Source organism: Zonotrichia albicollis, chromosome 33 (assembly GCF_047830755.1).
Source record: "Zonotrichia albicollis isolate bZonAlb1 chromosome 33, bZonAlb1.hap1, whole genome shotgun sequence".
NCBI lineage: Eukaryota > Metazoa > Chordata > Aves > Passeriformes > Passerellidae > Zonotrichia > Zonotrichia albicollis.
Window position 1 is genome coordinate 3280115 of NC_133851.1, and position 25339 is coordinate 3305453.

The 25339-nt window shown below is 58.1% G+C and overlaps 3 protein-coding genes across 4 annotated transcripts; 2 read left to right on the forward strand and 1 right to left on the reverse strand.

Moving 5' to 3' along the window:
- Window positions 1-127: 127 nt before the first annotated feature.
- DAZAP2 (DAZ associated protein 2) lies at window positions 128-5352 on the forward strand. The gene is made up of 4 exons (XM_074530567.1): window positions 128-524; window positions 1284-1384; window positions 2104-2331; window positions 3835-5352. Exons 1-4 carry the CDS (start codon window positions 128-130, stop codon window positions 3958-3960), a joined length of 852 nt encoding a protein of 283 aa, XP_074386668.1. The 3' UTR covers window positions 3961-5352.
- Window positions 4659-21902, reverse strand: BIN2 (bridging integrator 2). Of its 2 annotated transcripts, XM_074530592.1 has the most exons (13): window positions 20288-21902; window positions 18858-18938; window positions 18692-18746; window positions 17490-17584; window positions 17303-17398; window positions 17115-17222; window positions 16944-17029; window positions 16018-16093; window positions 15622-15704; window positions 14510-15365; window positions 10059-10131; window positions 9893-9967; window positions 4659-7507 (listed from the first exon to the last, which is right to left on the reverse strand). In XM_074530592.1, the coding sequence occupies exons 1-13, from the start codon at window positions 20363-20365 to the stop codon at window positions 7344-7346; spliced, it is 1926 nt and encodes a 641-aa protein (XP_074386693.1). In that variant the 5' UTR covers window positions 20366-21902; the 3' UTR covers window positions 4659-7343. The 2 variants fall into 2 exon arrangements, with proteins under 2 accessions (XP_074386693.1, XP_074386694.1); XM_074530593.1 differs by lacking the exons at window positions 4659-7507; window positions 9893-9967; window positions 10059-10131 and adding an exon at window positions 13441-14234 and having other exon boundaries at window positions 20288-21894.
- Window positions 21800-23685, forward strand: CELA1 (chymotrypsin like elastase 1). The gene is made up of 8 exons (XM_074530568.1): window positions 21800-21842; window positions 21934-22016; window positions 22111-22211; window positions 22466-22591; window positions 22677-22813; window positions 23057-23202; window positions 23289-23438; window positions 23557-23685. The coding sequence occupies exons 1-8, from the start codon at window positions 21800-21802 to the stop codon at window positions 23572-23574; spliced, it is 804 nt and encodes a 267-aa protein (XP_074386669.1). The 3' UTR covers window positions 23575-23685.
- The last annotated feature ends 1654 nt before the right edge of the window (window positions 23686-25339 follow it).

Consider the following 25339-nt stretch of genomic DNA (forward strand, 5'->3'; position numbering starts at 1 on the left):
TATTTAGGGCCCCCAGACCCCGTTTAGGGACCCCTCCCGTCCAGCCCCTCTCCCCACGCCGTGACCCCGCCCCCTATAGGGCCCGCCCTCATTCCACCCCTCCAAATTTTCCCGCGGTCCCTTTAAGATGGTGTGGCCCCGCCCCGAACGCGATGACGTCACGGCGTTTGCTTCCTGTCCCGCTTCCTGCCCCGTCCCTCACCCTCCCCCACGGGCCGCCCCCGCCTCCTCCTCCTCCTCCTCCTCCTCCTCCTCCTCCTCGCTCCCCGCCGTGCCCGCGGGAGCCGCCGCCGCCATGAACGGCAAAGGCAAGGCCGGGCCGGGCCCTCGGTGCCCTCAGCGGAGCCGCCAGGCCCGCCCGGGAGAGCCGCCCGGGGCAGCGGCGCCTTTAAGGGCCCGTGAGGGGCGGGGCCGTGCGGGCCGAAGGGGCGGGGCCAGCGTTGCCATGGAGACGCGTGCTCAGCTTCGCTTTGAGCCGGGAGGCGGGGCTGAGGGAGATACCATGGGGAGGGGGCCCCGGGGGGGTGTGAGACCCTGGGGGGAGATATCATGGGAGGGGGCACAGGGGGGTGTGAGGGTTTTTTTGGGGGGGGGGAGATACCATGGGAGGGGGATGAGGGGATCTGAGGTTTTTGGGGGACAGATACTATGGGCGGGGCGAATGAGGGGTGTCAGGTGCTGGGGGGAAATACTATGGGGGGGACGTGAGGGGGTGTGAGGGTTTTTTGGGAGGGAGATACCATGGGAGGGGGCACAGGGGGGTGTGAGGATTTGGGGGGGGCACGGGGGGCTGTGAGGGTTTTTCGGGGGAAAGATACCATGGGGGGGGCGTGGGGGGGGGCTGAGGATTTGTGAGGGAGATACCATGGTGGGGGGGAGGGGGGTGTCTGAGGATTTGTGGGGAGTTTCCTTGGGAGGGGGCGCGGGGGGGCTGAGGATTTTGGGGGGGAGATACCATGGGGGGGTGATGTGAGGATTTGGGGGGGAAATACCACGGGAGAGGGAGGGGGGCTGTGAGGCCCTGGGAGGGGGTGATACCATAGGGGAGGCGTGGGGGGGGATGCCTGAGGCTTTGCGGGGGGGGGGTGCCAGCATTGGGGGGACACTGAGGCCGGGCTGATGCCGTGGGGGCGCTGCCTGGGGGGGCACAGGGTGGGCACTGATGGCACCGATGCCCTCGGGGGATCACGGGGTTGGTGCCTTTTCCTGTCAGGGCAGTTTTGGGCTCAGTCCCAGCCCCAGCCCTCGCTCCCGGCTCTCCTGACCCGTTCGTGTCCCCCCAGGGCCGTTTCCAGCCCAGCCCCTGTTCCCGGCCCCCCCCGGGTACCCCCCGGCTCTGCCTCTGCTGCAGCCGCCCCCCTGCCCTGAGCCCGCCTACCCCGAGGTACGTGGGACACACGGGACACAGGGGACACACACATGGGACACATGGGGACACACACATGGGAGACACACATGGGACACATGGGACACACGGGACACACAGATGGGACACATGGGGACACACACACGGGACACAGGGGACACACACATGGGACACACACATGGGACACATGGGACAGACGGGACACACACATGGGAGACACATGGGGACACACACACGGGACACACAGATGGGACACATGGGGACACACACACGGGACACATGGGGACACACACATGCGACACATGGGACACACACACGGCACATGTGGGACATATGGGACACGTGGGACATATGGGGTACATGGGAATCATGGCACACACGGGACACGTGTGACACATGGCACACATGGCACACATGGCACACATGTCACACATGGGATAGAGAATATCAGGACACATGGGACACCTGTCTGGGTGGGGGTGACACCTGTGTGGGGGGAGTGGCATCTGTCTGGGGGTGACACCTGTCTGGGGGTGACACCTGTCTGGGTGGGTGTGACACCTGTCTGGGAGGGTGCACACCTGTCTGAGGGTGTGACACCTGTGGGGGGGGGTGACAGCTGTCTGGGTATGGGTGACACCTGTCTGGGTGGAGTGACACCTGTGTGGGTATGGGTGACACCTGACTGGGTGGAGTGACACCTGTGTGACACCTGTGTGCCCTCGCTGTTTTCGCAGCTCTACCGCCTCAGCTTCGTCCCCCTGGGCGCTGCTGGTGTCCCCCCCGTGTCCCCAGCGTGCCCAGGTGCGTCCCTGTACCTGCCCCTGGCCCCGCCCCTGCCCCTGGGCTCCCCCGTGGCCTTCCTGCCCCTGGGCCAGGTGTACCCGGCAGGACCCGCCCTGCTGCTGGAGGGGGGCGTGGGCAGCGCGGCCAGGCTGGGCACAGGTGGCACCGCTGGCATCCAGGTGAGGGCAGGGGCAGCTGGGGGGTGGGAAGGGTTGGGACAGGTGGCACTGCCAGGATCCAGGTGATACCAGGTGGATCTGTGGGATTTGAGATGGGGTGGGAAATTTTGGGGTGGCACTGGCACTATCCAGGTGAGGGCAGGGGGATCTGTCGGGTTTGGGACAGGTGGGAAGGATTAGGGCAGGTCGGAGGGTTTGGGACAGGTGGGACTGTCAGGATCCAGGTGAGGGCAGGTGGATCTTTGGGGTATGGGGATTTGGGTGGCGAGGGACCAGAAGATCGCCTGGCCCTGGCCCAGGTGAGTCCCAGCCCCATCCAGGTGGCTTTGGGCACTTCCAGGTGGGATTTGGGATCACAGGTGGCTCTGGGTCACAGCCGGGCTGGGCGTGGCCTGGGGGGAGATGGGCAAGGGGGGCCTTGGGCCACTGACCTCACCTGACCTCACCTGACCCCACCTGACCTCACCTGACCCCACCTGACCTCACCTGACACCACCTGACCCCACCTGACCTCACCTGACACCACCTGACCCCACCTGACCTCTCACCTGGGCTGGCACTTCCTGTGGGCTGGGGGAGGCTCCTGCTCACCTGGGCCCCCTTGGCTCCCCTCTCCCGGAGCCTCAGAGGTTCCTGCTCCCCTGGAAATCCCACCTGGAGCCTGGGGACAGGTGACACTGTGTCCCCCATGTGGCAGCACAGGTGACAGGTGTCCAGGCCAGGTGTCACAGCCCTCAGGGGTGGCTCAGGGCTGTGTCCCAGCCCTGTCACTGTCCCCTCAGCGGGGTTGGGGACATCGCTGTGTGCCCAGAGCGCGCCTGGGGTGTGACACCGGCCTCGGCTGTCCCCTATTGTGACAGTGGCCTCGTGTCCCTCCTGTCACACAGCCTTGTCCCTGCTCCTGTTGTGATCCTGACCTTGGCTGTCACCCTGTCATGACAGTGACCCATCCCCTGTCACAACAGTGACCTGTCCCCTGTTGTGACAGTGACCTTGGCTGTCACCCTGTCATGACAGTGACCTGTCCCAATGTTGTGACAGTGACCTGTCTCCTATCATGACAGTGATTTGTCCCCTGTCACAACAGTGACCCATCCCATGTCATGACAGTGACCTGTCCCCGTGTCACGACAGTGACCCCTCCCCTATCGCGACAGTGACCCCATCCCCTGTTGTGACAGTGATCCCTCCCCTATCACGATAGTGACCCATCCCCTATCGCGACAATGACCCCGTTCCCTGTCACGACAATGACTCCCCCCATCGCGACAGTGACCCCTCCCCTATCGCGACAGTGACCCATCCCCTGTTGTGACAGCGATCCCTCCCCTATCGCGACAGTGACCCATCCCCTATCGCGACAATGACCCCGTTCCCTGTCACGACAATGACTCCCCCCATCGCGATAGTGACCCATCCCCTATCGCGACAGTGACCCATCCCCTGTTGTGACAGCGATCCCTCCCCTATCGCGACAGTGACCCGTCGCTGTTTTCCTTGCAGCCGCCGCCCGCCGGGTGCCCCCCGGTTGCCGCCCCGGTGCCGGTGCCGCCCGGAGCCGCCGTCCTGCTGCCCCCGCGCAAGGGGCGCGTCCCGGGGGGAAACGGGGGCGGCTTCGGCCTCTGGTGAGGGGGGGGCGGGGCTGGGGTCCCCCCCGTCAGCCCCTCCCCCCCGGTACCTGCCTGGGGACCCCCCCCTTCCCCCCAGGTGACACAAGGGGGTGACAGCGGGGAGGGGTTTGGTCACTTGGGGGGTTCATTCACAAATAGGGGCGAGCTCAGCCCCGCCCTTTACTCATTTATATGCAGCTCTAATTAATGAATGGCCTAATTAAGCCTTGGGGAAGGGTTTCCTCTTCTGCCACCCACATCCCTCTGCTGGAGCCATCCGGGGTTCTCTTCTTTTTGGGAAAGGTGGGTTTTGGGTAGGAAACAAAAAAAAATCTCCTCCCCAGAGGCAAAAAAATCTCCCCAGAAGCAAAATCTCCTCCCCAGAGGCAAAATTCCCTTCCCAGAAGCAAAATCGCTTTCCCAGAGCCAAAAATCTCATCCTCAGAGGCAAAATTCCTTTCCCACAGGCAAAATTCCCTCCCCAGAGGCAAAAATCTTCCCCAGAGGCAAAAATCTTCCCCCTACAGGGAAAATCTCCTCTCCAGAGGCAAAATCTCCTCCTTAGAGGCAAAATTCCTTTTCCAGAGGCAAAACCTGAGCCCCTCCTGGCCTCCCCCGAGGTTCCCCCTCACCCTCTCCCACCTTTTCCTCCAGGAACTCTGTCCTGGGGTTTTTTTGAACCCCCTCCCAGTAATTTTGGATTTTTTGCACTTCAGCTCCAATCAAAGCCATGAGCGGTGCCAGGGCCGCGCTGCCGCTCCCGTGGGATCCTCCCCCTTCCAGCTAGAGCCGGGTTTAATTAATGCTTAATTAGCAAACGCTTGGGTTTAACTCGAACCTGGTCTTTTATCACCCGAATTCCTTAAATCCGAGAGGCTGTTTGCATCTGTGCCGGGGTGGGAACTGTCAGGGAGCGCCCAAATCCCTTGGGTTCCCTCTTTAGGGTCGGGATGATTTGGGGGTTATCAATGGGATTATCAAAGAAGTGTAAATTGGTGGTTTATGGAGGAATTTTTTGGGAATGGGATGTTTGTAGATGGATTTTTATGAATGGGGTCGTTGTAAATGGATTTTTATGAATGGGGTGATTGTAGGTGGGTTTTATGAATGGGGTATTTGTGAATGGGTTTATCAATGCATTGATAACCAAACCTCCACAAGCTTGGGAGGGACACTTCAGGGATCCTCGGTCGGATGTTGTTCTTCCTTTTGATTGTTACTTGATGAAGAAAGAGCTCAGATTCGATTTTATTTTATCTTAAATATTTCACTTTAATCTGAATCTGTGTTCTGTGTGTGTGTGACCATCCCTGACTGTTCCCGAGCTCGGCTCTCGGACTCTCTGTGCTGCACTGAACTTGTGGATTTTTATACTAAAAACCAAAAATAAAGATTATTTTGAAAATTTAAACGAAGTAACAAATTTCTGTTGGGCCTCTGAGAACCCCTTTGGCTGCTGCCAGCTGGGGTTTCCTCACTTCTTTCCTTTTTCCTGCTGCGTTGGGAACTTCCTCTTATTATTTTTTTGGGGGTATTTGGGGTTTTTCCTGCTCTCGGGCCCCCACATATTCCTTCCAGGGTTGGCTTCATAAATTAAGGAAGAAAAAAAAACCTCAAACCAAACAAAATCAGCCTGTAGATCCTCAGCTTTAGGCAGAAGTCCAGCACCAGGAGATTCAGGGAGATCACAAACTCCAGGGGATTCAGGCAGATCCCAGCCCCAGGGAATTTGGGGAGAACCTCAACCCCAGGGAATTCAGGCAGGTTTCCAGTTTAGGTGGGTCCCCAAATCCAGGGAATTTAGGCAGAGCCCCAAAGCCAGGAAATGCAGGTAGAGCTCCAGGAAATTTGGGGAGATCCCTGATGCCAGGGAATTCAGGTAGCATCCTAATTCCTGAAAATTCACATAGACCCCCAGCTCAAGGGAATTTTAGTAGATGGCAAGTTCCAGGATATTTAGGCAGAACCCCAGGGGATTTAGGCAGGTTTCCAATTTAGGTGGATCCCCAAATCCAGGGAATTTAGGCAGAACCCCAAATGGAGCAGGAAATGGAGGTAGAGCCCCAGCTCCATGGAATTTAGAGAGATCACAAGTTCCATGAGATTGAGGTAGATCCCAGCTCCAGGATATTTAGGTAGAACCTCAGCCCCAGGGAATTTAGACAGTTTCAAATTTAAATGGATCCTCAAATCCAGGGAATTTAGGCAGAACCCCAAAGCCAGGAAATGCAGGTAGGGCTCCAGGGGATGTAGGCAGATCCCACTTAGGAAGATCCCCCAACTCCAGGGAATTTCAGCAGATCCTCAGCTCTGGGATATTTCAGTGCATCCCCAACTCCTGGAAATTCACACAGACCCCCAGCTCCAGGGAATTTAGGGAGACCACACACTCCAAGAGATTCAGGCAGATCCCAGCTCCAGCATATTTAGGCAGAACCCCAGGGAATTTAGGCAGGTTTCCAATTTAGGTGGATCCCCAAATCCAGGGAATTTGGGTAGAGCCCCAAAGCCAGGAAATACACGTAGACTGCCAGCTCCAGGAATTCAGGGAGATCACAAACTCCAGGAGAATCAGGCAGATCCCAGCTCCAGGATATTTAGGCAGAACCCCAACCACAGGGAATTTTGTCAGGTTTCAAATTTAAGTGGATCCCCAAATCCAGGGAATTTAGGGAGAACCCCAAAGCCAATAAATGCAGGTAGAGCCCCAGATCCAGGGGATTAAGGCAGATCCCACTCCTCCAAAAAATTTCAGCAGATCCTCAGCTCTGGGATATTTCAGCTCCAGGAAATTTGGGGAGATCCCTGATAGCAGGGAATTCAGGTAGCATCCTAATTCCTGAAAATTCATGTAGACCCCCAGCTCAAGGGAATTTTGGTAGATGGCAAGTTCCAGGATATTTAGGCAGAATTTCAACCCCAGGGAATTCAGGCAGGTTTCCAATTTAGGTGGATCCCCAAATCCAGGGAGTTCAGGGAGAACCCCAAATGCAGGAAATGCAGGTAGAGCCCCAGCTCCAGGGGATTTAGGGAGATCACAAGCTCCAGGGCATTCAGGTAGATCCCAGCTCCAGGATATTTAGGCAGAACCCCAGGGAATTCAGGCAGGTTTCCAATTTAGGTGGATCCCCAAATCCAGGGAATTCAGGGAGAGCCCCAAAGCCAGGAAATGCAGGTAAAGGCCCTAAATCCCTCCGGGGGATTGAGGAAGATTCCCACTTAGGAAAATCCTCCACCTGCAGCAAATGTCAGCAGATCCTCAGCTCCGGGATATTTCAACTCCAGGAAATTTGGGCAGATCCCTGATGACAGGGAATTCAGGTAGCATCCTAACTCCTGAAAATCCACATAGGCCTCCATCTCCAGGGGATTTTGGGATCTGTGTGGATCCCAGGCGTGTCCTTAGATGAAATATTCCTCCTTGTCCTTGGCCGGAGGCTCCTCCCTCGGGGTGGCGTCGGACTCGGGCTGCTCGTAGGTGAGGTAGGAGCCCTGGTTCCGGTACAGGTAAATCCCAATCACCACCAGCACGGTCAGCAGGGTCAGGAACACCAGGGTGATCACCACTGCAGGGCAAGCACAGGTGTGACAGGTGAATTGGAATAATTACCAATATTGCCCCATGGGATGTGCCTGAGCTTGTCTGGCCCTGGGTGCTGAACCAAAAAGCGGCAACTGTGGTGATTTCACCCCAGAGACACTTTTGGCCATGTGGATGTGTGGTGTGGTGTGTTGCAGACATCTTTTATGAAAAATCCTTTCTTTAGGATTTTTCCTCCTGAGAAGCTGGGAGGCCTCAGGAACAAAATGTAAACATTGATTATCTGCTGCTGTGGAATGCAACAGGTGCATCAGTGATTGGTCTCATGTGGTTGTTTCTAATTAATGGCAAATCACAGCCCAGCTGGCTTGGACTTTCTGTCCGAGGCACAAACCTTTGTTATCATATTTTCTTATTCTATTCTTAGCCAGCCTTCTGATGAGAACCTTTTCTTCTATTCTTTTACTATAGTTTTAATATAATATATATAATAACATAATAAATCAAGCCTTCTGAAACCTGGAGTCAGATCCTCATCTCTTCCCTCACCCTCAGACCCCTGTGAACACTGTCACAGCCCAGGGCTCTGCTGCCCCAACTCCACATCCCACAGCTCCATCCCAGCCTAGAAAGGCTCCAAGAGGGGAAACGTTTGGTCATTCAGGCTGGGATTTTGGTGCATATCGCTGTAATCTCATCAGAGGTGAGAGAAATAGTGGATTTGTCTTTCCAAACAAGCTGTGAGTCTGGTGGTGGATAAAACCAGCACTGGGAGATAAAAGAAACAGTGGGAAGGATTCCACTGACTGATGAATGGAAAAGGATATTTGCTTTTACAAATAAACTTCAGTTTTGCTGATAAATGAAATTAGACATTGAGAGATGAAAGAAACAACAGGGAAGAAAAAACCCCTAAATTCCATAAGAATTAAAAATTAAAAGGGAGGGTTATACATCAGAGGGGAATCTTTGGTATCAGGTGTTCTGGGAAGTCTGAACCTCTCAAGTACCTCAGAAATGGGGAAAAGAGAGGGAAGCTGGGATAAAAAGGAGGCTGTGTCCTCCAAAAATCTGAGAGACCCAGGGGAATGCCCCATGGAAAGCAAAAGGGTTCCTCTGGCTCCTTTTTGGACATAAACCTCTGGTGTTTGTGGATGAATTTTCCTAACACAGGGAATTTCCCAAACCCTCCTTTGGTGTGCCAGGATTTTCATCAGGGGAGATTACTGTAGCCTCAGCAGGAATTTATTCATATAATCCATTACAGGCTACAGTAATCTCACCTGATGAAAATCCTGGCACACCAAAGGAAGGGTGAGGAAATTCCCTCTGATGAGATTACAGCCATATGCACCAAAATCCCAGCCTGAATGAAATGTTGATTCCACAGGATGATTCCTCTGACCAAAGCCCAGCGATGTGCATTCAATGTACACCATCCATAAGATAAATCTGTGTCTCCTAGAATGTATTTTGCAGGAGATTTCCCTCTAACAAGGTGAATTATTTACCAGTTTAGGGAAACTCTCAGCAAGAAAGGAAAAACTACGTGAAGATGCTAAAAGGATAAAATCAATGATAAAAAAGCAAGAAACTCTCCTTGCTTGGAAATGTATAAAAAGACTTTGTGAGAGTTTTCTGTGTGTGATGCCCAGAGGAGAGGAGCCAGAGTGCCCCCCTGTGCCACCCAATCTGGTTCAGCCCCGATCTGAGCTTTGCTTGTGGCCTTTTTACCACTGTATTTTAATTCTGGGATAAATTCTCCTTATTAATCAAATTGGCTAATTCATCTATAACACAGCCTGTAAAAGACGATATGTGTAAATTCGTGCTGAGGCCACAGTAATCTCACCTGATGAAAATCCTGGCACACCAAAGGAGGGTTTGGGAAATTCCCTCTGATGAGATTACAGCGATATGCACCGAAATCCCAGCCTGAATGAAATGTTGATTCCACAGGATGATTCCTCTGACCAAACCCCAGCAATATGTATTCAATGTGCACCATCAATAAGATAAATCTGTGTCTCCTAGAATGTATTTTGCAGGAGATTTCCCTCTAACAAGGTGAATTATTTACCAGTTTTGGAAAACTCAGTGGGAAAGGAAAAATTACATGAAGATGCTAAAAAGATAAGATCAATTATAAGAAAGTAAGAAACCCTCGGATCTTGGAAATTTATAAAAAGATTTTGTGAGAGTTTTCTCTCGTGATGCCCAGAGGAGAGGAGCCAAAGTGCCCCCCCGGTGTCACCCAACCTGGGTCAACCCCGATCCGAGCTTTGCTTGTGGCCTTTTTACCACATGTATTTTACCACATGTATTTTAATTCTGGGATAAATTCTCCTTATTAATCAAATTGTTTAATTAATTTATAGCACAGGGCTCAGCCGGAGCAGCCCGGCCTCACCTGCGATCACGGCGGTGTCGGCGTCCTCATGGCCAGGAGGGGTCGGAGCCTTCCTCAGGTACGGCGTGGTCGGGTCTTCCTCGGCACATGGAGAGAGGGGGGTCAGGGAGGGCGGAGCGGGTGGAGAAGGCGGGGAGGGCCCGGAGGAGCCGCTCCAGGTGCTCACCTGAGCTCAGGTGGGGCCGATCTCCCTCCATCGCATCGGCGCCTTCCAGGGGAAGGGTTGGGGTCCTTCGGAGCTGCCAAAAATAGCGATAAAAGCTATTTTTGGGTGAATTCCCGCTCAGTGCCCCATCACCTGTGCTCAGGTGGGGATGAGATCCCTCCTTCCAGTGCCTCCTTCCAGGTGAGGCTCGGGATTCCTTCGGAATTACCAAAAATAGCGATAAAAGTCGCGATTTCCCCCCAAACCACCCCAAAAGTTGCAGCACCAGTAACGCACTGGAATTACTGGGGCTGGGGTCGCAGCCAGGACAGGGAAGAACCAGCCCCTGGCTGGATACACTCTCAAATTTTGAAAGCTTCAAAGTGCCTGAAAGTCCTTGAAAATGCCCCAAAATGCGGAGCTCGGGAATTGCCCGCCCCACCTTGGCCGCGCCCGATGGGGACCCCCGGGCCCCCCGAATGTCCCGGCGGTGGCTCCGGGGCTCGGGGCCGGGCGGCTCCGGGGCGCGGGGGTTCCGTGACTCAGCGCGGTCGGAGCGAATCCGATCCCGTTTGTTTGGGGTTTTTTTAAAAAAAGAGGAAATCGAGCGGCGGGAGCGGGGCAGGAGCGGGGCGGGGCCACGGTCGGGCCGGGAGCGGCAATTGGGGCTGGGGAGGAACCGCGAATTGGGGCTGGGGGAATTGGGTCTGGGGGGGCGCCGGGAGTTGGGGCTGGGGGCGCACAGGGAACTGGGGCATCCCGAATTTGGATTAGGGGAGCCCTGTGAGTTTGGGCTGGAGGAGTCGGGAATTGGGACTGGGAAGAGGCAGGAATTGGGTCTGGGGGCGCCGGGAATTTGGTCTGAGGGAGCTCCGGGAATTGGGATTGGGGGAGGAGGGAATTGGGGCTGGGGGCGCCGGGAGTTAAGGTTGGGGGGCGGTAGGAATTTGGTTTGGGGGAACCCCGGGATTTGGGGCTGGGGGAGGCAGGAATTTGGGCTGAGAGGGCCCCGGGAATTGGGTCTGGGGTAGAGCTGGGAATTTGGTCTAGGGGCGCCGGGAGTTGGGACTGGGGGAGCACCGGGAATTGGGTCTGGGGGCGCTGGGAGCTGGGGCTGAGGGAGCCCCGGGAACTGCGGCTGGGGGCCAGCCGGGAATTGGGGCTGGGGTACCCTGAATTTGGTTTAGGGGAGCGCCGGGAGTTGGAGCTGTGGGAGGCGGGAATTTGGTTTAGGGGAGCTGGGAATTGGGTGTGGGGGACCATCGGGAATTGGGTCTGGGGGAGCCCCGGGAGTTGGGTCTGGGTGGGGGGTGGACTGGGAATCGGGTCTGGGGTCCCCGGGAGCTCGGGCCGTGCCCGTTCCCTCCCGCAGGGCTCAGGGAGGGCGGGACCCGAGCAGGCAGAGCCCGGCTCGGGCCGGCAGCAGCCGCTCCTTAAACTCGGTCTTACTTAAATCAGCTCCGCTTTAAACCCGGCTGTACTTTAAACCCAGCTTCGCTTTAAACCCGGTTTTGCTGTAAGAACAGTTCTGCTTTCAAACCTTGCTTTGTTTTAAGCTTGTTTCCCTTTAAACCTTGTTTTGCTTTCAACCCAGTTTTGCTTGAAACCAAACTCTGCTTTAATCCCAATTTCGTTTTAAACCCGATTTTTTTTCTTAAACCCACCTTTGCTTTAAACCCAGCTCTGCATTAAACACAATTTTATTTCCAGCACAATTTTTCTTTAAGCCTGACTTTACTTTAGTCTAGTCCTATGTTAAACTCAGCTTTTCTTTAAACTTAGTTTTGCTTTAAACTCATTTTGCTTTAAACTCAGTTTCACTTTAAGGTCCAGCTTTTCATTAGACCCAGCTTTGAATTAAAGCTGATTTTACCTTAAAACCAGCTTTCCTTTAAACCGAGTTTGCTTTGGACACGATTTTGCTTTAAACACAGATTTGCATTAGATCCAGAGCTGCTTTAATCCCAGCTTTGTTTTAAACTCGGTTTTGCTTTAAACCCAACTTTGAATGACACCAAGTTTTGCTTTAAACAGTTTCGTTTTCAGTCCAGTTTTGCTTTAAATCCGGTTTTGCTTTAACCCAGCCCCTCATTAAGCCCAGTTTTGCTGCCGAGCTTACCCAACAGAGCTCTCCAAAGCCAACCTCGACCTTCCCACGGAGCAGCTGCTGCTCCCGGGCGGCTTCGGAGCAAAAACCGGGATTAAATCCCCCAAAAATAAACTGGGGTTTAGGAAAAGAATAGAAAAAGGGGCTGCTGGGTGGAACAGGGGCTGGGCTGAGCTTTGGGAAAGGTTTTTTGGGAAGAGTTTGGCATTGCCAGTGAGGAGCACAAACCAGTTCTGGGCCCCAGCACCCCAAAACCGCAACCCTGGGACCCACAGCACCCGAGGATTGGAGTGCTGGGACTCACCAAAGGTTTAACCCGAATTTATCTGAGGGAAGGGTTTGATTTCCATCCAACCACGCGTGGCGGTGGAAGGGGAGCTCCTCCTGCTCTCTCCAGGACAGGGATGCTCCCCACGGATCCCTCCCTGCTGGAAGGCCCCGGTGCTTCCCAAAACCCCGGAATTTCTGGCAGTGCCAGGCCGGGATCCAGCCCGGAAGGAGGGGGCTGGCAGCCGCAGTGAATCATTCCCATCCGAATGCATTTAAATGTGTTTTTACAGCAGGCTTGTGAAAAACTCATCTTCCTCATTCCTGCGCTCCGGCCGAGCGGCTCCAGAGCCGTTCCCAAGGGAAACCCTGCCCCGCGCGGCTGCTCTGATCCCAAAACCTCCTTCCAGGAGCGCCGGGGATGCAGCTCCTCCATCCTTATCCCCATTTCCTTTCCCGGTTCTTGGATGACAGGAGAGGAGAAAACTGTCCCTACGGATTTTTTGGGGTGCTTGGCAACGCTTTTACAGCCGCTCCATTCCCTTTCCCGTGCCTGTTCCCAGAGCCTGGATGAGGGGAGAGGAGCAAACTGTCCTTACAGATTTTTGGGGCTGCTCGGCAGCTCTTTTACAGCCCCTCCATTCCGATCCCTATCCCCATTCCCGTTCCCGGTGCCTGGATGAGGGGAGAGGAACAAACCGTCCCTACAGAATTTTAGGTGTGCTCGGCAGCGCCTTTCCAGCCCCTCCATTCCCATTCCCGGCGGATGGAGGATGGGATCACCAAACCATCCCCCCAGGCTTCTTTCGGGATGCTCCGCAGCCCCTTTACAGCCGCCCCCTCCCCTCCCCAGCGGGTGGATTGCGGGATTTGCTGCTCGCCCTCGTTTCTTGTCCCTCACCTCGGGATGATCCCCTGGGAGCAGCACTTTGCTCCCGCTGTTTCCCCCTCAGCTTTCCTGCCGGATTTCCTGCTTTCAGCCTCTCCCTGTGGCAGGATCCGGCCTTTCCCTCCCCTCCCACCCCAAATCCAGCTGGAAAACGCCCGGCCGAGCCCCGACATTCCGGCTTCACCCCGGACCGGCCGCACAGCCCGTCCCTCACTGCAGGGCTGCGGTGCCGCCGTGTCCGGATCCCTGTGCAGAGGAATTGCCCCCTGAAGCCCCCCAGGATCGGGAATTTCGGGGGAAGGGACATCCCGGGATCCAGATCCCACTCCTGCAGCTCTTACCTGCCGGCACCATGTGCGGCTCCAGGTGAAGGCGTTGCCCTGTTCCTACCTCACCTTTCCAGTTCGGCTGGAATGAGGATCAACCTCCCCAGGATCCCTCCCCCGTTTAACCCCTCGCTGGCTGCGGGATAAACTCATCATCCCGGAGACTGGGGGAATTATGCATCACGGAAGGGGAAAATTGGGGTGTTTTGGGGTTTTTTGGCATGACAGCGCATTTTCCGGGAGCTGGTGGAACAGGTTCGACGCCTTTTCCCTGAGTCACGGGTGCTGGAGCCGGGCAGAGAGGCGACACCTCCCAATCTCCCTCCCCTACATTCCTCAGCCACCCCAAATCCACCGGGGGGATCCCCCCGGACCCCTCCGCAATCCCAGATGGAGATTTGGGATTTTCCTGCCTTTTCCATCTTTATTTGGGACGGGATGGGGGCTGGAAAATACTTTGTGGGGAATGAATCTGGGGGAGAAGCCGCATTTCCCTGGGATCAGAGGGCGCTGAGGAACTCGGGGGGATCCTGGGGGGGGTCTGCAGCACCTGAGGGGTCCCGGTTCGTGTCCTGGCTCGTGTCCTGCTCCGGTGTCCCGGAACAGCCCTGGGAGAGACACGGTGGGGGGGGGACGCTGTCACCTTGTGGTTCTGTTGAATCCCACCCAAAAGGGACCGAGCCCCCCACCCTGGGTTGGGGGTCCAGGGGGGCTCCGGCCGCCGCGGGAGGGGCAGGTCCGGCCCCACCTGCGGCACAGGGTGTCCCACGGGCTGGCTTTGTCCCCGTGTCCCCACATCCCTCCCGGGTGTCCCCAGCCCTGGGTGCGTTCCTCGCGCCCACCCCGGCGTCCCCCAGAACTTTCCCCCCTGAGCCCTGCGCACCTCTGGCTCGGCATCCGCCGCCTCCGCGCTGTCCCCGCTGTCCCCGCGCTGTCCCCGCTCTCCGCCGAGCTGGCACGGCTCCCGGGGACACTCCGCGGGGCCGGGGACACGGCAGGGGACAGCTGAGGCTGGGGACGGCGACACTGCGGGCCGAGCCCGACCCTCGGCGCTGGTGGCCCCGCTGTCCCCTGCCGTGCCCGCCGCTGTCCCCGGCGCTGCTGACAGGACGCCAGCGGCCTGGGCGATGGCCTCGGATAAAATCAGTGACGCCAGCGAGGTGGCGATGCCCTCTACCCCTCCCCGCGCCCCGCTGTCACCCCCCGGCTCCGCGGCTGTCGCCGGTGGCTCTGGATCAGGGGACAGAGAGTCGGGGTCGGAGATGGGCTCCGGGGGCTCCTCGCTGGGCACCGACCCTGTCACCGATGTCACCTCCTCCGGGGGCTCCTTGATGGATGCCGACCCTGTCACCAACGTCGCTTCCTCCGAGGGCTCCTTGTCTCGGCCGGGACCGAGCTCCGCGCTCTCCTCGCTGGACACCGACCCCGTCACCACTGTCGCCTCCTCCGCGGTCCCCTCGCTGGACACCGACCCTGTCACCGCTGTCGCCTTCTCCGCGCTCTCCTCGCTGGACACCGAGGCCGTGTCCAGGGAGCCGCAGCTGGCGGGCGAAGCCGGGGGGGGCCCGGGGGACACAGCCCCCGGCTCCGCGGGGGCGGCGCTGTCGGTGTCGGTGGCGGCGCTGTCCCCGCCGGGGGACCCCGGTGTCACCTCCGCGTCCAGCACGGGCGCCTTGTCCGGGCAGGGGAACATGGCCGGGGGGCTCACGGGGGCGGAGATGACCAGAGAGCGGCGATTGCTGGGAGCGGGGGGGACAGAGGGGTTCAGCTTGGGGTTCATCCTTGGGGTGTCACCGTCCCAGCTTGCAGGGGGCGCTTCCCCATCCAGCAGGACCCCGATAATGCCCCAGGCCCACCAAGAAGCACCTCCAGCCCATCTTTGGCAGGCGCCCGCCCACCCCAGGACTGTGGGACCGGAGCCTCCATCACATTTGTGGGGGCTGCGGGGCAAAATGTCCCCTTAACCCCCCGTCCCCTCATCTCCGCGGGTGTTACCTGGGGACGCCTTTGATGATGAACACCTTGCTCGAGTGCTGCTTCTCCAGTTTGCTCATCACCTCATACAGGTCCCGGTTGAGCTGGGGAGGGGGAGGACACAGAAACACTTCAGGGGGTCCCCCCAGGTGCTCCCCATCACCCGGGGGCTCAGCAGGGCCCCCAACACCTGGGGACATCCTCGGGCTGCTCTGAATGAATGAATGAAATGAGGAGCAAGGACTCCAGAGGGGCGGGGAACAGCACAGACATGGACACCTGGGGACAGCTGGGGAGAGCTGGGGACACCTGGGGACACCTGGGGACACCTGAGGATGCCTGGGGACACCTGGGGATGCCTGGGGACACCTGGGGATGCCAGGTGGTGGGGGACGTGTTTTGGGGTGCCTTCCCCACCTTGCTCATCTCTTTGTAGAAGACGTCACGGAGGTTGGAAATGTTCTGGAAAACGGTGACGTAACAGGCGAGGCGGCTGTGGGTGACAGGGAGGGGTCTGGGGGTGCCCCACGGTGTCCCACGGAGGGGACACTGGAGGGGACATCGGAGGGTTCTGGGGGTGACCCACGATGTCCACCGAGAGGACAGGGAGGGGTCTGGGGGTGCTCAGCCACCTCCCACCCGTCCCTCCCCCTGAGTCCCCAACTCTGTGGGCCCCACAGGGAACGGGAATGTCCCCTCAGGGCCACCCCATGGATGTCACAGAGCTGTCACCTCCCACTGTCACAGGACCCCGTGGGCGATGTCCCCCCAGGACCCCCGATGTGTCCCCAGGGCGGACTTTGAGGAGAGACCCACGCAAGTCCTTCCCTGCATGGGGGGACTTCACCCACCCAATGGCACCCATGCCCAGCCCGTGTCCCCCAGCCCCACGATGTCCCCCCAGCCCCACAATGTCCCCCAGCCCCACGATGTCCCCTATCCCTGCCGTGTCCCCCATCTCTGCCGTGTCCCCCAGCCCCACGATGTCCCCAGCCTCATATGTCCCCCTGTCCCTGCTGTGTCCCCCAGCCTCATGATGTCCCCCAGCCCCCACGATGTCGCCCGACCCCCTGGTCCATGACGTCCCCAAGCCCTTGCAGTGTCCCCTTGCCCCATGATGTCCTCCACCCCTGCCATGTCCCCCATCCCCATAGTGTCCGCCACCCCTCAGTCCGTGATGTCCCCAAGCCCTTGTGGTGTCCTCCAGCCTGATGACATCCCCACCCTGACACCCCTCACGGTCACCTCCATCCCTGCCATGTCCCCAAATCCCCGCAGTGTCCCGCAGCTCCCCGCAGGTCCCCGAGCCCCCGCGGTGTCCCCAGGCCTGTGACAGCCCGTACCTGCCGTACAGGACCGGCAGCTCCTCCCGCAGGTCCCTGTTCAGCTCCTCGAACACCGCCTGGGCTCTACTGAACTCCTCCTCGGCCTGGGGGAGGCACGGGGGAGTCGTGGCGTTGTCCCCACGGCCGGGGGACTGTCCCCAAGCGGGAGCTGTCCCGGGGAGTGCCAACCTTGGCGATTTTGGCCTCGTCCTTTTTCTTGGCGCTCTGCAGAGCCTCCAGGTGGTGCCGGGCGCTGTCGTAGTCCACGAGCTTTCGGCCCCGCTTGGCGATGCGCTCCTGGTGGGGGGACACAGGTGAGCCAGGACCCCCCCGTGCCCCCCCTGTCCCCAACCCCGCCCGACAGCACAAGGGGGCACCTTGAAGTCGCCGAACTGAGCCAGGTAATTCTCCATGAGCCGCAGGGCTTGGTCCACCAACTTGGCCTCGTAGTCCTCCCACAGGAGGTCATTGCTCTGGGGGGACAGGGACAGGGACAGCAGTGACAGCCGGGACCCTCCAGCCCCCCCGGGCTTCAAGGGGACCCTGGGGACACCCGGGGCTCACGTCGGCGATGGCCCGGAGCTCCTCGTGCCCGTCCCACTCAGGGCTGTAAATGTCCTGCAGCGTCTCGGCCACTCTGCGGGAGCTCTCGTGCATCACTGCGGGCACAGACACCCGGCATGATCCTTATCATTGTCATTATTATAATTATATTATCACCATCATTATCGTTATCATTATCATTATCATTATCACTATCACTATCACGATAATCACCATTATCATTACCATTGTCATTGTAATTGTCATTATCATTATTATAATTATGATTATCACTATAGTTATCATTATCGTTATCATTATCATTACTATATTATTATTATCACTATCACTATCACTATCATGATATGATCATTGTCATTATCATTGTCGTTATCATTATCATTATCACGATCACGATCATTACAATTGTCATTAGCATTTAGTCCTGATCGTTATTAATTTATTCACTGCTGTCTGTTGTTGTTTATCAGCCCGGGTGTGTTATTATAAATTATTTATTGTCCCTATCATCCCATATATACACAATATATAACATAGGTATTATCTGTTATTCTATTTAATATACTATATAGAATATATATCCCATATATATTATCAACTATCCCACATACAGTATTTATTATTTTATTAACATTATTAATAATAATTTATATAACATCGTTATATTATTATTCAATATTATGAATAGTAATAGTATTTATTTATTACTAATACTATTATATTAATAGTATTTATTAGTAAATAGTATTTATTTATTAATATATTATTATTATTAATGTTATTATTTTATCTTTTCTATAGTTTTAATATCTATTATTTTTATCTCTTCATTATTTCTCTGTCATATTTATCCCTTTATTCTCCCATATGCTTTTAATAAATGAGATATAAAAATAAATATTGCATATGTCATATATGTAAGATATATGCCATATATCTCATCTATATTATCTATTATCTCATGTATAGTATTTTTATTAACTATTTTCTCTTTATTATCCATTCATATCTTACAATCTATTTATTCTCAATATTTTTTTTAATTTATTCTTTCTTTTGATTTAATACCGATTTTTAATGAATAATCCATTTATTGTAGTATGATTTATTTCATCTGCTATTCCTGATTTATTATCCCGGTCCCGCCCTGGGTCCCTCCCCGTTCCCGGCTCTCCCGGGTCCATCCCGGGTCTGCTCCTCACCTCTCACGGCTCCCACGAACCCCTTGAGCTCCTTGTAGAGTTTGTGACCCTCGTTCTGCAAAACAGGGCAGTGAGGGAGGATCAGGGGGATCAGGGGGATCAGGACATGTCCCCAGTGTCCCCGGTGTCCCCAATGTCCCCAATGTCCCCAGTGTCCCCCTGTCACCTGCTGCAGCTGGAAGTTGTAGGCGCTCTGCTCGAACTGCTCATCTTTGGTTTCCACCGTTTTGCCCAATTTTTGCAAAACCTGTGATGGGGAGAGAGGGGAAGAGGCCCCTGTCACACCCCGAGGGCCCCCGGCTGTGCCCCCCAAGACCCCCCTGAAGGGGGGCCGAGGAGCCAGCGGGGCAGGATTGATGTGGAAATGCAAAATCTCACTGTGTTCCTCGGCGCTTTTATTTCTTTCAGGAAAACGGTGGATTTTTGGGCGCCAATCTGCCTCCCCCCCTAAACCCCGCAGGTACAGTCCTGTGCACCCCAAAACACCCCGAGCCCCAACTGTGGGGCACAGGGGACACCATGAGGAGGATGAGGAGGCCGAAGAAGAGCTGAGAGGCTGCTCTGAGTGGGGGAGATTTGGGGTGTCCAGGCTGAACCTCCTGGGAAGAGGCTGAGTCTGGACTGGGGCAGCTTTGGGGTGCCCAGGAAGAGATTGAGCTCCCCTGGGAAGAGGCTGGGGCCAGGCATGGAGGAGTTTTGGGGTGCCCAGGAAGAGAGTGACCCTCTGGAAAATGACTGAAGCCAGATGAGGAGAAATTTAAGGTGTCCAGGAAGAGGCTGAAACCCCAGGAAGAACCTGGGCCAGGCAGGAGAGACTTTTTGGGTGCCCACAAACAGCTTGAACCCCACAGGAAGGGGCCAGGGCTGGGAGTGAGATGATTTGGGATGTCCAGGAAGAGGCTGGGGCTGGGTCAGAGGGAGATTTGGGATGTCCAGGAAGAGGTTGGGCCCCCTGGGAACAGGCCAGGACCGGCTGGGAGGGAGATTTGCAGTGTGCAGGAAGCAGCCAGAGCCTGGCCTGGGATGATTGAGCCGTGGGAAAGCCAAATTTAGCAACGAGCCCCGGCCAAGAAACCCGGGAGGGTGAGGGTTTGAAAGGGGTCTTTGTGTCACCCCCAAAAGCGGAGTCACAGCTCCTTTTAGGGGAGAGGAAAGGAAGGAGGCCCCCGCAAAAGCAGCTGAGAATTGTCCCGCTCATGCCGTTTCCGCAGCCCTTCCCCCTCGCTTCCTGGGCTGATCTCTCCAACTTTCCTGGGACCCCCGGCCACGCTGGGTCCTGCTGGGCACCCCCAGTGCCAGCCAGCCCAGGGACCCTGTGCCACCACCCCACAGCCCCCCATAACCCCTGCAGAGCATTTTGGGTGGAGAACCCCCCACCATTAGAGAAGCCAAAGTGTCTCGGGGAGCTTTGGGAGATGCCATCCCACAAAGCATTGGAGTAACGATGACACTGACACAGAAACCCCCAAACTCCCACCCTGTGAGCACCCAAAGGAGCTGAGCTGTGCCCTTTGGGCCACCCCGGGATTGCTGAGGGGGGACAGAAGGACAAACCCAGACACAGGTGGGGTGTGGGGGTGGGTGGCACCTCCGTACCTTCTCCTGGGCGCGGCTGAAGTGTTTCTGGACCTGCCTGGCGAAGAGCCCGGCGCTGCCGCCCCTGCCCTCGGCCATGGCCCCGGCGCGGCCCCAGAGCGGCCCCGCAGCTGCCGTTGGAGGCTTCGAGGGAGGAAGTTGGAGGCGAGGCCAGGCAGCATCCGCTGCGCGCCCCGGAACCCCCAAACCCCCAAAAGGCTCTCCTGGAACGCGGCCAGGCCACAGGGCCGGGGGGCCATGGGGGATCCAGCTGGAAGGGAAACACAAAGGATCATTGGGACAGCTCCTGGCCCTGCTCAAGACAAAAGGTCACTGACGACAAAACCCCAAAGTTCAAGGTTGTCAAAAGGTCCCTGACCTCTCGGGTCGTGGAATCACCAGAGGTGGAAGGGACACACAAGGATGATACAGGAAACCTGTTGGTTCTGCAAAGGACAACCCCAAAGATCCTCAAAATCCAGGAGTGTTGTCCAAGAGCTCCAAGATGTCCAGACTGCGGGAATAATGGATATCCTGAGGTAGAAAAGACCCACTGGGAACAAAGAACTGTGGAACATCTGGAGTTGGACAGTACACAAGTTTTGTGTCTAACACAGGAACATCCCAAAATCTCAGTAATCCAGAGATCCCACTTTTTTAGCCCAAAACTAAGAGTGTGCAGCCCTTTGTGCCACAGCTGGGGGCTCAGCTTTGCTTTGGGGTGTCCCTGTGTGGGGCAGAGTCATGGCCACTGTCCCTCGCTGTGTACCCTTGGTGCTGATAGAACAAACACGGAATTACTTGGAAATTGTGCTCCTGGGAAGTTTCGTGTTTTCCTTGGAAATAAGTACAGAACTGCAGCAGGTGCTTTTGATTTCTATCACTTTTTTTGACCTGGTTGACCCCATGATACCCGTGATCCCAAATCAGAGGGCCTGTGGCTCGAGGGCCAATGTTCCTCACCAAAACAATCTCCATTTGGAGTTCAATGGGGCAAAAAATAACAGAATTTTGGCCAAAACTCTAGGGTTTCTTTCAGATTGTATCGTTGCTTCCTCCTGCCCCAACCTCATGCCCCAGGGAGGCCGAGCCCGGCCCTACTCCAGCGCTGCCTGTGATGGGGGCTTGGGGACAGGCTGAAGGTCGTGCCCCGTTTGTGCCTCGGTTTCCCCATCCCGGTGCCAAAGTGGCTCCATTCACGTGTTGGATCAAGCCCCGGAACCATCCCACGAACCGAGGCCCGGCAGAGCTGCAGCCAAGGCCTGCTGGGGCTGAGAGCGGGAGCCAGCGGTGACACGGCTCGGGGACACGGGGACAGCAGGTGCCAGCGCAGGGCAGCGTCTCCCAGGGCTGCAGCGCCCAGGGGGGCTCGGGGTGTCCCTGGGCTGCCCGGGCACCGAGTGTGCTTTGGCACAGGGGCCAAGGCCGCTCGGCGGGGCCGCGGCACCTGCTGCCCTTCCCGCGCCGCCTCCCGCCGCCCCGTTAAAGCGCCCGGGGCCCGACGCTCGGTCCCACCGCGGACAGCGCTCCACCATGATGCTGCAGCTCGTGCTCCTCGCCGCGCTCGCCCTGTGCGGTGAGTCCCGCCCGGAGCCTTCGGCCTCGGCACCCCCGAAAGCCGCCTTGAGCCAAGCCCGGCGGCACTGACGCCGTCCCTCTGTCCGCAGGGCGCTGCTCCGAGCTGGATCTCGATGGCATGCAGAGGGTGGTCGGCGGCACCGAGGCGCGCTCGCACTCCTGGCCCTCCCAGGTGGGTCGTGCCGGCGTGCCACGGCCGGGCCCGGGGCTCTGCCCGCGCCGGGACCCCGCGCTCAGCCCCGCGCCGTCTCTCGCCCCCTCCCCAGATCTCCCTGCAGTATTACTCCGGGGGCAGCTGGCACCACACCTGCGGGGGCTCCCTCATCCACAGGAACTGGGTGATGACCGCTGCCCACTGCGTCAACAAGTGAGCGCCCCGGGGACCCCTCCTTCCCCTCGCCAAACCTCCTTTCCCCGAAAACCCTTCCGAGCAGAAATTCCGGCTGCCCCAAGCCCCAGAGCAGCCGCCCTTGGGGGGCTTTTGGCCTCCTCCTTTTTGGCCGGGCCCCCGCGGGGCAGCTCCGGGAGCGCCCTGGTGCCGCTCGGAGCCTCCCGGAGCCGCTCCCGCTCGGGCTGCCCGCAGCTCGGCGCTGACGGAGCGTTTGCGCGCCTTGCCGCCAGTAACTTGCAGTACCGTGTGGTGGCCGGCGAGCACAACCTCTACAGCAACGACGGCACCGAGCAGGTCTTCAGCGTCAGCAAGATCGTCGTCCACCCCTACTACAACACCAACAACGTGGCCGCAGGGTAACGCCCGCGGGACGGGCACTTGGCGGGAGCCCGGCCGGGGTTTGGGGGGCTCCTTGTAACATCCTCTCCCTCCCGCCGGCAGCTACGACATCGCCCTGTTCCGCCTGAGCAGCTCGGCCACCCTGAACAGCGCCGTGCAGCTGGCCGTGCTGCCCCGGGAGGGCACCATCCTGTCCAACAACTACCCCTGCTACATCACGGGCTGGGGCCTGACCCGCAGTGAGTGACGGGCTCCCCCCGACCCGAATTGCCCCGGGCAGCGCCCGGAGTCCGGCACGGCCCCGGGAGGCTCCGCTCGGGGCTGCGCTCGGGGCTCGCAGGTGCTCAGAGCCGGCCGCGGCCGTGCCGAGCCTCGGGGGGACGGACGGGGCCGGAGGGGCTCGCAGGGGGCCGCGGGCTCTGCTTTGGCCGGGCCGTTCCGGCGGCTCCGGGCCGGCGCTGACCGGCGCCCGCTCCCCGCAGCCAACGGGCAGCTGTCCAGCGTCCTGCTCCAGGCCTCGCTGCCCGTCGTGGATTACCAGATCTGCTCCAGCGCGTCCTACTGGGGCTCCACCGTCAAGAACACCATGGTGTGCGCCGGCGGCGACGGCGTGCGCTCCGGCTGCCAGGTGCGCCCGCGGCCCCCGCGCTGCCCCCGCCGCCCCCGCCGCTGCTGCCCCCGCAGCCCCGGCTCACGCCGCTCCTCGCTCCGCAGGGCGATTCCGGCGGTCCCCTGAACTGCGCCGTCAACGGCCAGTACCAGGTGCACGGCGTCACCAGCTTCGTCTCCAGCCAGGGCTGCAACGTCGCCCGCAAACCCACCGTGTTCACCCGCGTCTCCGCCTACATCTCCTGGATCAACAGCGTAAGGCGGCCGTGCCGTGCCGTTCCGGGCCGTGCCGGGCTCAGCCCCGGCGCTCTCGGGGCTCCGCTGTGCCCTCCCCGGCCCCGCGCGCCTCAGCCCGGCCCTTCCTCCCTTCCAGGTCATCGCCCAGAACTGAGCCCAGCGGGACAAGCGCTCGCTGCCCCGAGCCCATGGACAACCCCTCGCTGCCCCGCGCCGCGCTCCGGGCTCCTCGCCCCCGAGCCGGCCTCAATAAAATCTTTCCTCCCTAAAGTCTCGGAGCCTCCGCGCTGCCTTTTCTTGCCTCCGCCCATCCTTCCTCCTCCAGCCCGCCATCCTCCTCCTCTTCCCCAGCTCTCACACCGACCCTTCCTCGCCTCCTCCACTTCCTCACTCCTCAGGGAACAGCCCTGCGGAGCAGGAGATGACTCCGAGCTCTCGGGGCAGCCCCGACGTCCGTGGGATGCTGGAAAAGGAGCAAACGCCGCAAATCCCCTTCCTGGGCTCCAAGGCAATCGCACCTTGGGAGAAAAGGAGGCTCAGGAGGGACCTTCTGGCTCTGCACAACTCCCTGGCAAGAAGGGACAGCCGGGGGGGGTCGGGCTTTGCTCCCAGGGAACAGGGACGGGAGGGGAGGGAAGAGTCTCAGGCTGTGCCAGGAGAGGTTCAGGTCGTATATCAGGACATCCGGACATCTCTGGGTACACAGAGCGTTCGTAGCAATCCCATCGGGATCTCCTCTCCCTCTTGCTCCATTTCTCTTCCCCAAATTCCCTCCTTGGCCATGAGAGTGCCGGATTCGGGGACTGCCACCCCCTCGTCCCTCAGCTGCGTCCTGGGGCTGTGCCACAACCCCCCAGCCTGGGGACACAACACCAGCACCACGTGCCCAAAACACCCGGTTTGCACCCAAACAGACCCTGCTGGGTGGATCCAGTGGCCGCTGGGAGTTCCCCTCACCTCTGGGTCGTGTCCTGCTGAACAAAACACCCACGAGTGACAAGACAAAACCCCAAACACACCCTGGACACATCTGTGTGAGGAGGTGCCCACTCTAACACCTGATTTCAGGGGTCCCCTCTGTGGAGAGGTGGGTTTTGGGATGAAAGAGCCCATTCAGGACCTGGATCTGTGGGGGGTTGAGCCTGAGGGGGGTCCCACAAAGACAGAGATGGGGGCTGAGGACTCCCTGATCCAGGAACATTTGAGGGGCAGGAAATGTCTGTCTGAGCCCCCAGATTTCGGGGATCCCCTCCATGGGGAGGTGGGGTTGGAGGAGAAGAAGCCCATTCGTGGATTTGGGCGGTCTGAGCTTGGATGGACCCTCAGGGGTGGAAATGGGGCTTCAGGTTCCCCAGCAGAAAAATCTGGGGGGAAACACAAACCCCCAAGTCCCCCGGGCCTGACCTCATCCTCAGACACAGGGTGACCCCCAAAGGGCAGGAACCCCCACATTTCCTCCATCAGCCCTCAAGAGGCCCCAGAACCACTGCCAATGGTTCAGCACCCCCAGCCCTGGGGGGCCAAGGGGGCAGTGGCTGTGCCTGGCACTGCTGATGCCCCCCAGGGCTGGGTCCAGGTCTGCCCCTCCCAGCAAGAAAAACACTGAGGGGCTGGAGCGTGTTCGGAGAAGGGAACAGAGCTGGGAAGGGGCTGGGGCAGCTGAGGGAGCTGAGAAAGGGACTCAGCCTGGGGAAAAGGAGGCTCGAGGGGGACCTTGTGGCTTTGCACAGCTCCTGACTGGAGGGGGCAGCCGGGGGGTCGGGCTGTGCTCCAGGGAACAGGGACAGGAGGGGAGGGAGCTGCCTCAGGCTGGGCCAGGAGAGGCTCAGGTTGGACATCAGGAGATGGACACAATCCCTCCCTTGGCTGGCTGTGGTCCCAGCCCTGGTTTCCCACGGCAATCCCAAATGTCCCATTCC

Coding starts and splice junctions, on each gene's coding strand:
- BIN2 (XM_074530592.1), bottom strand. CDS start 20,365: ATGGCCGAGGGCAGGGGCGGCAGCGCCGGGCTCTTCGCCAGGCAGGTC. Junction 18,747..18,857: donor ACAACTTCCAGCTGCAGCAG/GTGACAGGGGGA, acceptor CCTGTTTTGCAG/AACGAGGGTCACAAACTCTA. Junction 15,705..16,017: donor TCTACAAAGAGATGAGCAAG/GTGGGGAAGGCA, acceptor CCCCCTCCCCAG/CTCAACCGGGACCTGTATGA.
- CELA1 (XM_074530568.1), top strand. CDS start 21,800: ATGATGCTGCAGCTCGTGCTCCTCGCCGCGCTCGCCCTGTGCG. Junction 22,017..22,110: donor CGCACTCCTGGCCCTCCCAG/GTGGGTCGTGCC, acceptor CCCCCTCCCCAG/ATCTCCCTGCAGTATTACTC. Junction 22,212..22,465: donor GCTGCCCACTGCGTCAACAA/GTGAGCGCCCCG, acceptor CCTTGCCGCCAG/TAACTTGCAGTACCGTGTGG.
- DAZAP2 (XM_074530567.1), top strand. CDS start 128: ATGGTGTGGCCCCGCCCCGAACGCGATGACGTCACGGCGTTTGCTTCC. Junction 1,385..2,103: donor CTGAGCCCGCCTACCCCGAG/GTACGTGGGACA, acceptor CTGTTTTCGCAG/CTCTACCGCCTCAGCTTCGT. Junction 2,332..3,834: donor GTGGCACCGCTGGCATCCAG/GTGAGGGCAGGG, acceptor TTTTCCTTGCAG/CCGCCGCCCGCCGGGTGCCC.